At 51.1% G+C, this 11775-nt stretch overlaps 2 protein-coding genes across 2 annotated transcripts; both read left to right on the top strand.

The window, feature by feature from the left end:
• Window positions 1–384: 384 nt before the first annotated feature.
• On the top strand, window positions 385–6257 carry fnta (farnesyltransferase, CAAX box, subunit alpha). The gene is made up of 9 exons (XM_086222902.1): window positions 385–578; window positions 920–1005; window positions 3349–3463; window positions 4081–4185; window positions 4273–4399; window positions 4584–4732; window positions 4897–4959; window positions 5199–5388; window positions 5487–6257. Exons 1-9 carry the CDS (start codon window positions 457–459, stop codon window positions 5613–5615), a joined length of 1086 nt encoding a protein of 361 aa, XP_086079028.1. The 5' UTR covers window positions 385–456; the 3' UTR covers window positions 5616–6257.
• A 387-nt stretch (window positions 6258–6644) lies between these two features.
• Window positions 6645–10624, top strand: tmem271 (transmembrane protein 271). Its single transcript, XM_086222903.1, has one exon. The coding sequence runs from the start codon at window positions 9795–9797 to the stop codon at window positions 10581–10583; it is 789 nt and encodes a 262-aa protein (XP_086079029.1). The 5' UTR covers window positions 6645–9794; the 3' UTR covers window positions 10584–10624.
• The last annotated feature ends 1151 nt before the right edge of the window (window positions 10625–11775 follow it).

The raw sequence follows: 11775 nt of genomic DNA, 5'->3' as shown, positions 1-11775 counted from the left end.
TTATTTGTATTCTAAAGACTGGTACACTGTTGAAAGTACATTGCACTTAGTTCATACAGAATAAAATAGAGTGGATCAAATTCAGTGTGTATTTGTCACCATGCAGGGGTCATGAAAATGCCCCCCCCCCCCCCCCCCCCCCCCCACACACACACACACACATTTCCATGTCATGGAGTTGGCGACCCTACTGCCAGTCAGCTGATTTAGACTTTTGCCCTGAGCTCCCAGGATACCCACATACAGGATTCACGATCCTGGCTCCCAGAATTTGGATGATTATTCCTAGCAATAATTTATCATTTTATTCAAACGTCTACCCGAGTCGAATAGAAGTGCTGATGTTGGTCGAAGTGCTGAAAACCGCACAGGACAGGAAGGAACCATTCTGCGACACCGGAAGTTACGTATGTTCCTTCCTTACTACACAGACGGGATTGAGCTAACGCGTTAGCCATGTCAGGTCTCAAGGAAATTCACACTGAAGCTGCATTATGCAAAGATGACGTGGACGTGGAGGCCGAGGACCGCTTGGACGAGGATTTTGCTGTTGACCCGACTCGATACGTTTTTTACAGGTAGATGTGTGAAGGTGTGTCAGTGCTAGCTACAGTAGCTAGCTACAGTAGCTAGCTAGCTCACTAGCTTACTAGAGTAGCTAGCTCACCTTCCTCGTATGCTAATTACTCCCACGGTCCCTCCGCAAGAGGTGGTGCTGGAATATCCAGTTTGGTGCAAACTAGAAAGGAGTCGCGGGGCTACCTAAGGTTCACTAGCGGGATTCCCCCAACCTTCAAATGGGTTCATCATGTCTCATCGTGGTTCCGTTCAACTGAGAGATTGTTGCCGACCAGGGCAGAACCTGGACCAGCTAACTGCTACCTGATCGTCCTGCAGTAGAATGTGTTTTGTGTTCCAGAGACCGGAAAGAGTGGGCAGACCTGGACCCGGTCCCCCAGGACGATGGACCCAACCCCGTCGTCAAGATCGCCTACTCAGAGAAATGTAAGCGAGTTGGACGGGTGGCACCTGCCGCGCGTAGCTACTCAGCATAAACTTTGGTTTGTCTGACGTTTCTTTTAGGTCATTTGGGCCTTGTATTTCTTCTCAAAGCGCTCGGCTCCAATCATCGTTAGTCATTTCATTTTCATGGTGTGTAAACAGAGCATTGGGGAGCATCATGACCTCGGTGTTGTCGGGCTCCTTCTCTCCATCATTGTTGACTGGTGGTGCAGTTATTATCCTTTTCACACAGCCTCAAAAACATGCTTTTCAGAATCAGAATCCTTTATTCATCTTCAAGGGAAATTCTGTTCCTAACAGCGCTCCACTCAACAACAATAAACAGGGAATGAAAGCGAACAAGGCTATTCAGATTCAGATTACTTTATTTATCCCCGAGGGGCAATTAAAATGTGTAAGCGATTAAAATATGTACAATAACAATAAATGTTAAATAATGTTAAATAATAAATATTATAATAATTAATAATAATAAATGTTAAATAATGTACGATACAATTAAAATATGAACATAATGACAGAGAAGACGATATACAAGTGCAAAAGAGCAGTGAGCAAAAATAAGTACGTACAATAAGTGGGTTGTTGACATGAATTAACCCGGAGACAGGGCAGTGAGTGAGGATGGTCGACAGTCCAATCACTGACATGTGTTCTACAGTTTTATTGCCACTGGGAGAAAGGACCTCTGTGGCGCTCAGTTTTTGAGGTGGGGGGTCTGAGTCTGTTGGTCCGTGTCCTCCTGTGTTGGACCAGGAGCTGATGGAGGGGTGGATGATGTTGTCCAGGATGCTCCGTAGTTTCAGAAGCATCCGTCTCTCCATCACTGTCTCTAAGAAGTCCAGTTTCACCCCCACCACATCACCAGCTTAGAGGATGAGTCTATTGGGTCTGTTTGCGTCTGCCCTCCAAATTGCTGGGGCGCCTGTTGTGTTCACATGGATCGGTTGGGGGGGGGGGGGGTCTCCTCCAAGCCTGGTCTCTTTGCAGGAGCAAGGTTGATCTGACCAGCCCGCCCACTCTGACACTGGTGATGACGTAGCCAATCCAGCAGGACATTGATAAACACGCTAGCACACAAGGGAGACACAAGAAAATTTTCACCTGCCAGTTCCAAGTTCAAGATTTTGGAAGACGGCCAGCCGGGGGGGACACTGAGACCCTGAGCTCCTGAGCCTCCGTACAGAGGAGGAACATTTCAGGAACGGTGAACGTCTGGAGGGTGACGGAGCGCGGCTTCCCTCACTACAAGGCCCAGGTCCTTTATAAACTGAAGACTTTGGACACGCCTAGCATAGCGTGTGACGTGTTATCAGGATGTGCCTCTAGACTCAGCCTCCTGTTTCTTGGGGCATTGGAGTCCACACAGAAATTGATGTAGTTGGTGGGACACCTGTGACTCTGTCGATGTCGTCACCATGTGGCTCACAGAGTACGTCCCAGTCAGTGACTTCAAAACAGCCCTGCAGTGTCTGGTAGGCCTCCTCAGACCACTTCAAAAAAGTCCTAATGGTCACAGGCTGCCTCCTCACCAGGGGCACATAGCAGGGGTGGACCAGGTTGTGGACAGATCTTCCCAAGGGGGGGGGAGGGGTGAGAACCTGTATGGCTCCTTAATGTTAGCATTCAGCATGTCTTAAGTCTTCCCCTCCCTGGTTGGACAGTCCACGTACTGAGTGAATGCTGTCAGGGTTTTGTCCATGTTGACATGGTTAAAATCCCCTGAGATGGTGATGAGGGCACTGGGGAGCAACGTCTGTAGCTCCGTGGATGACGTCATACGCTGTTGTCCGGTTGGCAAACGGGGGGGGGTGGGGTGTAAACTGTTACAACAATGGCGTGTGAGGTCTCCCGGGGCATGTAATATGGGCGAAGTCCAACAGCTAACAGTTCTAAGGTCCGGGCCACGTATTCGTTTTTGAACCGTGATATTACCGGGATGAACCCACTTGTTGTTCAGGAGAACAGCAAGCCCGCCTCCTTTCTGTTCGCCGCACGCAGTGAAATTGGCCCGTACAGTCTGGAACCCTGCCAGAGAGACGTTGTTGGGAACATCCCGGTGAAGCCATGAGTCCGTAAAGCACATGACACTGCATTCACGATACTCCTGTTGAGTCCGGGTTAGCGCCGTTAGCTCGTCCAAAAAGCTGGATACTCTGCTACGGCAATTTGTAGGTCTTTGAGTCTGAAAACAGCTGTTGAAATAAGATGGAGTGTGTTGTGCTGGCGGGAGGCCTGGTCGGGGGGCTGAGCACTTCTGCATCAAAGCAACACAACACACCTGTAACACTCAGGCTCTAAATGAATCCATGTTTCCTCCTACAGTCTCGGATGTGTACGACTACTTCCGCGCCCTCCTGAAGAATGACGAAAGGAGCGAACGAGGTTTGGCCTTGACAGCAGACGCTATCGAGCTAAACGCTGCAAATTACACAGTCTGGTGAGCGTTCTGCTGTCCACTAATCCAGGTCTCAGTTCCACAGCTGGAGGGGAAACAATCTGAGAGGTGTTTCTGTCATTAATCACTGAGCCGTTTAAGTGTTACTTCACTCAAAAAATGTCATTTGTTTTCAAAGTACTCAGGAATTTTGAACTCACTTTTTCTCTTCTGCATTACTTGTTGGATACTATCAGTATCCACGGTAGCACGAACGGTGCAGCTGGTAGCGTTTCTGTCCCACTGGACCAGAAGTACCCTGTCTTGTGACTTTCTAGCACAAATCAAAGTATTTGAGCACAAAGCAGCTTCTAATATGTAGCTGGAGCTTCCTGATGTCTGAATTCACCAAGAAATCATTCAGGAGGGAAATATGTCTGAGTTCAAGACCCCGGCTGCGAGTACATGGAGATGAGTAGTAGAAGTCATGCCAAATGTAACAAGTGCTGGCGTGTGGCGACGCCTGTGTGGTTTGATCTTTGCCTTTGTGTGATCAGTATAATCAAGACCAGTCATTCCTTTGGTCCTGAAGGATTCAGGCGCTGAAACAAAGTGCCAGTGTACCAGTACATTTACCAGCTGTGTGTTAGAGGCCAGTGTTGGTGTTTGTGGCCCTGCAGGCACTACAGGAGAGTGCTGCTACAAGCCCTGGAGAAGGACCTGAGCGAGGAGATGAGGTACATCACCGCCATCATCGAGGAGCAACCCAAGAACTACCAAGTCTGGTGAGAGCTCCCAACATTGTTTCATTCTTCAGTGACCGATTTTGTAATGTCTGAAGAGTAAGACAAGTAGTGCCACCTATGGTGCAGGCATCACAGGCGCATGGTGGTGGAGTGGCTGAAGGACCCCTCCCAGGAGCTGGACTTCATCGCCGACATCCTCAGCCAAGACGCCAAGAACTACCACGCCTGGCAGCACAGACAGTGGGTCATCCAAGTAGGTGGTGGAGCTCTTTCAGCGTGTGGCTTCAAACTGACGACTCACATAGAGTTTTCCTCCCACGATGAGCTACTGAGCCAGAGTCAGTGCTGCGATATGACCTGCTGCTCTGGTGCTGTAGCTTCTCTGGCAGCCATGAAAGGGCCGTCACTGAAGGAACGTTTGTCTTCTACATGGTCAGGAGTACAAACTGTGGGACAACGAGCTGAAGTTTGTGGAGAATCTCTTGGAGGAAGATGTGAGGAATAATTCAGCGTGGAACCAGAGGCACTTTGTCATTACTCACACGACAGGCTTCTCTGATGGCGCCACGCTGGAGAGAGAGATTGAGTAAGAACCCTGATGGAAACAGACACAAACACAGGTTGTGTAGAAAGTTTGACTCATACATGGTCAGGAGGTAACCCAGAGGAACATTCAAGGCTTCAGTATTTGCATGTTCCATCGCTTATCTCACAGTTAATGGATCGTTTCTTCTTGGTCTTTGACGCCAGGTACTGTCTGACCCAGATCAAGAAGGCCCCCCACAATGAAAGCGTATGGAACTATATGAAAGGGTAAGATGCTGAACACCTCGACCTTCCGCGTATTGAAGTGTTGGACGACTGCGTGAAGGAAAAACCTTTCTGATATTCAGTTGTTTTTTAAAAGATTCACTCTGTTCACATTTTGAGAGGAAATATTTTGTGACATTATAATTTGTGCCACGAGTCCCAGATATTCCTTCCTGTGTCCCTCTGGATGACCAGTCACAGTGGGGTTATTGGCTCATTGGCATCCCGTCATCTTCTCCTAGGATGCTGCAGGACCGAGGACTGTCGTCTCAGCCGGGCCTGCTAGAGAAGATCCTGGATCTGAAGGAGACCCACTGCTCCCCACATCTTCTAGCGTTTCTCTTTGATTGCTACGAAGATGCCCTGGAGGCCAGCAGTCAGAGAGGAAACACAGAGGAGGAACGGAAGGAAACTTTAAAAAGGGCTCTAGAAGTAAGTGACTGAGAAATGACTGGCATGTTTAGCTTTCATCGTCCAGACGAGTTCAGGCAACGTCTCACTGCTCCTCCTTGTGTTTGCTCCCCTCAAAGATCTGCGAGCTTCTGGCGCAGGAGAAGGACAGCGTCCGGAAGGAGTATTGGCTTTTCTTGGGACGGTCTTTAAAAGGCAAATATGGAAGCAGTGGTCTGAGGGATGAGCCCAACCTAGAAGAGAACTAGACCTCTAGTAGACCAGAACCATTGCAACGCCTGCTCCATCCCATGGAGGTCCATATGACTATGAAGTGCTACTAGGTTTATTAATGAGTTTCCTGAAGTAACAACTAACGAGGAGATGCAGACTGACCTGAGACAGCAGGAGCCAGGACGGCGCCCTCCTGGTAGTGTTTCACCTGGACTCACCAGTGTCAACCACATCACCTTTACAGTGCTGCAGGAGTCTGTGACCACATGTTTTAATGCTTTCTGTCCCTTTTTAAGTGTAATTGAGTTGGATGTTTTCACTTCACAGGATTTATGTTCAGTCAGCACATGTTACTAAACACTGCAGCTCATCTGGATTGTTTGGAGACCTCATGTTTCCCGGAGCGGTAACATCATGAAACACGGGAAAGACAGACGTGGAAACATCCAGGTCTGCTGTAGTTTCCTGAGAAATAAACGAGCCCTGAACATGCTGGAACACCCCTGAGTAGCTGGTTTGGCTCAGGTGGACTGAGAGAATGTCCTTTGGTGGATTTTGGTGAGTTTGTCTGATGTACACAGGGGAATTCTCTCTGCCGTGTGGACTGAAGTACATGTATGACCATGGAATCCTTCCTCTGCGAGTGTGTATGCAGTACTGCTGTTACACTAGTGGTAATAATACAGCGAGTGTCTTGCTCAGGTGTACTCGTGGTAGGTTGCGTCCTGCTGTTGCTGCTGACTCTGGACCAGTGATCTGAGTCAGTGCTGCTCATCTGACCCACTTGACCTTTGACACGCAGCTGAACAAGTTTACGGACTCATTGTCTCAGCTTCCAGTCACAACGGTGTACAGGATCGGTGTGGTGGGTGCGCTGCTCAAGGTCTGTGACATCAGGGGGAGGGGCCTGTGCAGGTGAAGGGCAGGAGAGTGGGGGGGCATTGGAATCTGGGAGGGGTCTGTGCAGGTCAACTATGGGAGAACTGTTTAATTTTAAGTGGTTGGATCAGTGACCCCCATGTGACTTAACCCTGTAGAAGGTCACGACCACCCAGAGTTATAGAAGCCTGCTGCTCCCCACCAGAGACCAGAGCTGAAGAACCCTCCAGATGAGAGGAGAACTGGAACTGGCCCAGGTGAGCCCACTCAGAACTGAAGAGAAACCAGGACCTGAAGGACTGAGAACCTTGAATGACACAGAGAGCAGTTAGATTTTCACATCCAATCTTCAGTTTTTACTGCTGTTAAATTTTTCAAATTTGATTCCATTAACTGGGTGTTATGTCATTAGAAACTACATCAGAACCTTCAGCTCTTGTTTTGAAAGCTGGTGGAAAAGGTTAACAAAAACGAGAAGTAAAAACATGGAACAAATGTTGTGGAAACGAGTGGTGAGGTCCTGCCGCTTGACCCAAATGGCAGTCCTCCTTACAGTCATCGTCCCCGCGCTGCCCTGCACTTCAGTTTCAGCGTCTGGGCTGGTTGCTACGGTAACAGAACCCACCACCCAGCTCTCATTGTTGGTATTAAGAGTCTGCATCTGTCAATGATCGCGTCAGCCCTCTGTCTTGTGTTCTGTCCCCCCACTGCATCCTGACCAGTCATTTTCCTCCTCTCTGTTAGAACGCTGAAGGTTTTGAGTTCATTCTTTTTAGAGGCTGATTCTTTTGGACCATCCTGGTTCCTTAGAGACTCACAGGCTTACAGGCCGACCTGCTCCTGTACCTGCTGCCGTAAAAATGCCCCTCAGGTGCCAGAGAAGACGTCCCTTTACAGCTGACACACTCGCTTGTAGAGACTAGAGTTGGAAAGCTGCTCATGCAGCTCATGGTACTCGTAAAACAATAAAGCAGTCAAGTGAATTCTCGTAAAAAGTGTAATTTGCCTTTGAAGTAAATGATGCCTTGCACTCATAAAGACACGGCCCCCTCCATCATTTCCTTCTGTGTGAGTCTGAAACGCAGCAAGCAAGCCAAGCGTAGAGAGCTTGAAGCAAATGGCAACACCTGATCTGGTAACAGGACGTGGTTTCCCCCTGGAAGTCAAAGTGCTCATGGAAGGTGGTTGATGATGATGAGTTTTTGGACAGTGTAGCAGCCGTTAGCCATCGCTCTCCGTTAGTTTCAAGATGCATGGCTAACTAGCGGGAGGGACGACCACCTTTGACCTCCACTTTGTGTTCCGGAAGGTAAAATACACATTTTGGGTGAGTTGTCACGCTGATTTCGAGGCTGTTCTTTACGTTGTAACAATTCTCGGATCTATGGTGGCGGTTCCCTCCAGCATCGTCCAGGTGTGCGACCACAACAGGGAATAAAATGTTCTGTGTGATGGAGATGAGCGCTGCTCTCGTCATGACCTCGGACACAGACACTTTTAACAACGTCACCTGGGTCGCATTTGCTGGATATTTGAATTCAGTGGTTCTGAAGGTTAAAGGCCCGCTGGCTATCTGAGCCTGCTTCTGCCAAATGCAGCCCTGGCCAGAGCAGCTCGGTTTGTGTGGCTCTTAATCACAGCTGCATGGTCCAGAGGTGTCGGCGCGCCTGCTCGAGCAAACCTGAGAGAAGAGTCGGTCCAGAGGCAGCGACTGTGTTCAGCCGTCACTCACTGCAACACCGCACACCTGTGGTGACCCCCTGAGACGCTCTGGCAGGCTGGCGGCTGTCCGGCCGGGTTGACGAGGTGGCTCACCGTGATGAATGGATGACTAGTCTTGTCTCACCTGCACGCATCTGATGTTGCTTCATTAAATAAAAACTCTCATTTGTCCTCTGAAAGTTTTCACATCCACAGTTAATGAGTTGGAAAACAACCTAAAACCGACAAGCTGCAATTCTGGCAGTGTTCAACACGACCTTGAAGTCTTTTCAGCCGTTTCCGAGCCGATGGTGTCACCTCCTTCCTGAACGAGGTTGTGTTTCCCCAGCAGTGTGTGAGCAGGAGGACGACGACCAGACTCGGTGGAAGGAAGAGCCCAGACACGTGCTCTGCTCTGGGCCGTCTCCAGCTGGCTCTGTGTTAGCATGTTGGCATCATGAGGGTCTTTGGTGATGAAGTTGTGAGATGACAGTCATGGTCCCTCGAGATGCCGCCTGATGAACCTCTGAACTTCCACCTCCAACGTCGTGGCTGTAGTTTGGATGACCGCCATCAAAGTTGGTTCAAACATTGGTGTCTCCTAATCAATTGTAATTACATCTCTACTCATTTAAGAAAACGTGTTTAACATTTCATGGAGCAACCAGATCAGCGCTGCCATCTGCAGTCTGTCACTGTATAAAGCTTTCAAAGGTGCGTGGTTGTTGCGAGGCTGACCTTTGTCAGAGCAGGTTCCTGGAGATGGCGCCTGAGTGTTTGAGCGCTGATCACACATCTTCACTCACACACCAGTGTTTCCTTCGGCCCGCAGGTCCAACCAGCTTCTGTCACACAGCGTGATATGCCAGCCGGGGGTCTGCCGTGGTTTGGGGAGTCAAAAGAGTTGCCTCACTGGCCCACTGTTCCACTGGTCCACTGTTCCACTGGCCCACTGTCCACTGACTCACCGATCACTGACTTTATCTCGCTCTCTGCCTCACTCTCAATGTCTCTCTACCTAACTCTCTCTCTCTCTAACTGTCTCACTGCCCCTCTGCCTCTCACTACTCCTCTGTCTAACCCTGACCCTCTGTCTCACTGGCTCTGTAGCAGCGTGACTCCTCAGGTTTCTCAGCTTCTGTGTGCATGAATCCCACAGCAGCTCCGGCCCAGCAGGCGGAGGAACACCGGAGCCTCCAGGATCATCGGCTGTGGCTGCCTCCGTGCTCATCCTCCGCTGCCACACACACACACAAACACACACAAACACACACACACACACTTTCCACTGGGTCTGCAGACACTCTCACTCGCTTCTCAGGAGGAGGGCTGAAGGGAAACTGGAGCCGGCGAAGCTTGGGCGCTGGGGGCTCGAGGGTCTGGGATCAAGTGATCAGTGCTGTCTATGGATTATCGATCGCAGTGAGCGAAAGGGCGGGGTGGGCGGCATTAATTATTGATTTATTCCCGGAAAGCGGAGAGGATGCGGGAGCGACGCGGTGGCGGCGCGGAGCGGCCGCTGTGAACCAGAAGAGCCGCCGCGGACGATGTCCCGGTGCCGGAGCGATTCCCGAGGACACGAAGGAGGATGAAGCCGCGCCGGGAGGCATCGAGAGCGGCAGAGGGGGAATATAATGCAGCTGAGCGGGAGCGGGCTGTGCGCCGTCCTCTCCGGCGCCCTCCTCCTCCTGTGCGCCCTCAGCGAGGTTGCGGTCGGACTCAGATGCGTCTCGCTGGGATCCGCCGTCAGGGCGCAGTTCCACCTCGGCGCCGCAGCCGGAGCCTTCTACTCCGGGCTGCTTCTGGGGGTCGGCCAGGTCCTGCTGGGCGTCGCGCTGCTCTGCTGCATGGAGAAGCACGGCTGCAGGAATTTCTTACTCCTCGGGGTCGTGGTCTTCCTGCTGGGGGTTCTCACCGCCTTCTCCGGCGCGGTGGTGGACGGGGACGCGGCTTCCCTGGTGGAGCGGAAATATTCCCACTACTGCTCCCGCTCCTGGCTGGCGGCCGGCGCCTGCGAGCAGCTGCGGGAGTACCAGCGGAGCCTGGTGGTGTCCGCGGTGCTCAGCGCGCTGGAGTGCCTGCTTGGGCTCCTCCACCTGGCGGTCATCAAGAGGTACAACACGGCACAGTTGTCCCGGAGCAGACGGCGGCAGGGCGCGCGCAGGGCCATCATGCAGGGCGAGGAGCGGGACGGCTCCTCCGCGGACCTCCGGCCGGTGTCTTACATCAATCTGGGTGTTTTCAGCGTGTTTGATGAGACGGGCGCGGAAGTGCTGTGCGGGGGTCACCCGTCTATCGAGCTGCCGGGATACGCGCCCTCGGACCAGGAGCTCAACCGCTGCTTCCCCTTCTCCTGCCCGCTCCCTGGCGAGCTGCCGCCCGCATACGAGGACATTTACCCGGCGGAGGCGAGCAGCACATAGCCGCTGTGACACCCCCCCCCCCCCCACACACACACACACACACACACGCCTGCGAGTTTCTGTGGAACATCCCGTCAGACTGATTCAGACCGACAGGAGCAGCAGCTTGATGGTGTAACCAGTAGCAGAGTTTGTGTTTTGAATGTTTGCTGTTCCAATTTCTACTTGTGAATAAAAATTCAACCTATTTAACCTCAAGTGGCATCTAGCAGCTGCTGCCAGTGTAGCTGCTGTAAATCCTGCTGGTTTCTTCTGTGTAAAGTTCATTTCCAAAGGCTTAAATTTGTATTTGACCCTCTCAAGTACTCAAAGGCAGGAATAATTCTCAAATGTAATCCAGGTCTTCCTAATCCAGCTGTAAATACCGACTGGAGATGAGACTAAAACATCTGGCTTGGTAAACAAGCACAAGTTAGTTCAGTTTAGGGTTAGTGGTGATACAGCAGGACTAGGAAGACCTGGATTATACCTGTGACACACTTTTCTGAAGTTTTTTGAAAGTTAAACTGTTGTTAGCATCAGTCTCCGTTAGCTTCAAGCTACCTGTACATGGCTGGTTCTTCCTGCATTCTGGAGTCAGTAATAGGTGATGCAGGAGGGAGAAACGTGACGGTGAGGTGGATACTCCGGTTAGTGAGTACTTGGAAGATGAAAGGTACTTGTGGGTGGAGAATTGCCATTTTTATCTCTGAAATCATCCCTCCATCCATCCATCCATCCTCCATCCCTCCATCATCCCTCCCTCCATCTTCTCCCTCTTCTCCTGTTCAGGGTGGTGGGGGTGGAGCCTATCCCAGCAGCCTTCCCCCTGGACAGGTCACCAGTCCATGGCAGGGCCAACACATAGAGACAGACAACCATTGGCTCTCCCAGCCACGCCTACAGTCAATTTAGAGTCTGGATTAACCTGGTCCCTCTTGATGTCTTTGGACTGTGGAGGAAGCTGGAGTACCAGAGAGAACCCAGCAGGAACAGGGAGAACATGGAGACTCACACAGAAAGACCCCGTGCTGCAGCCGGGGCTCCACCCACAACCTTCTTGATGGGGGCCACAGAGAGGACCACTGCTGCACCGGGCCAGTCAGGTCTGGTTATTTATGTAGTGGTAGGCAGCATGTCAGCGTCAGACCTTCACTCTGCTGGCTCATGAAGATGAGAGGCTCAGAAAGAGTGAAGAAGACTTGGAGTCATT

Source organism: Aulostomus chinensis, chromosome 13 (genome assembly GCF_037954235.1).
Source record: "Aulostomus chinensis isolate RoL2024-O1b breed Wild chromosome 13, RoL_Achi_v1.0, whole genome shotgun sequence".
In the NCBI taxonomy this organism is placed as follows: domain Eukaryota; kingdom Metazoa; phylum Chordata; class Actinopteri; order Syngnathiformes; family Aulostomidae; genus Aulostomus; species Aulostomus chinensis.
This window is presented reverse-complemented; position numbering and strand designations above follow the sequence as displayed.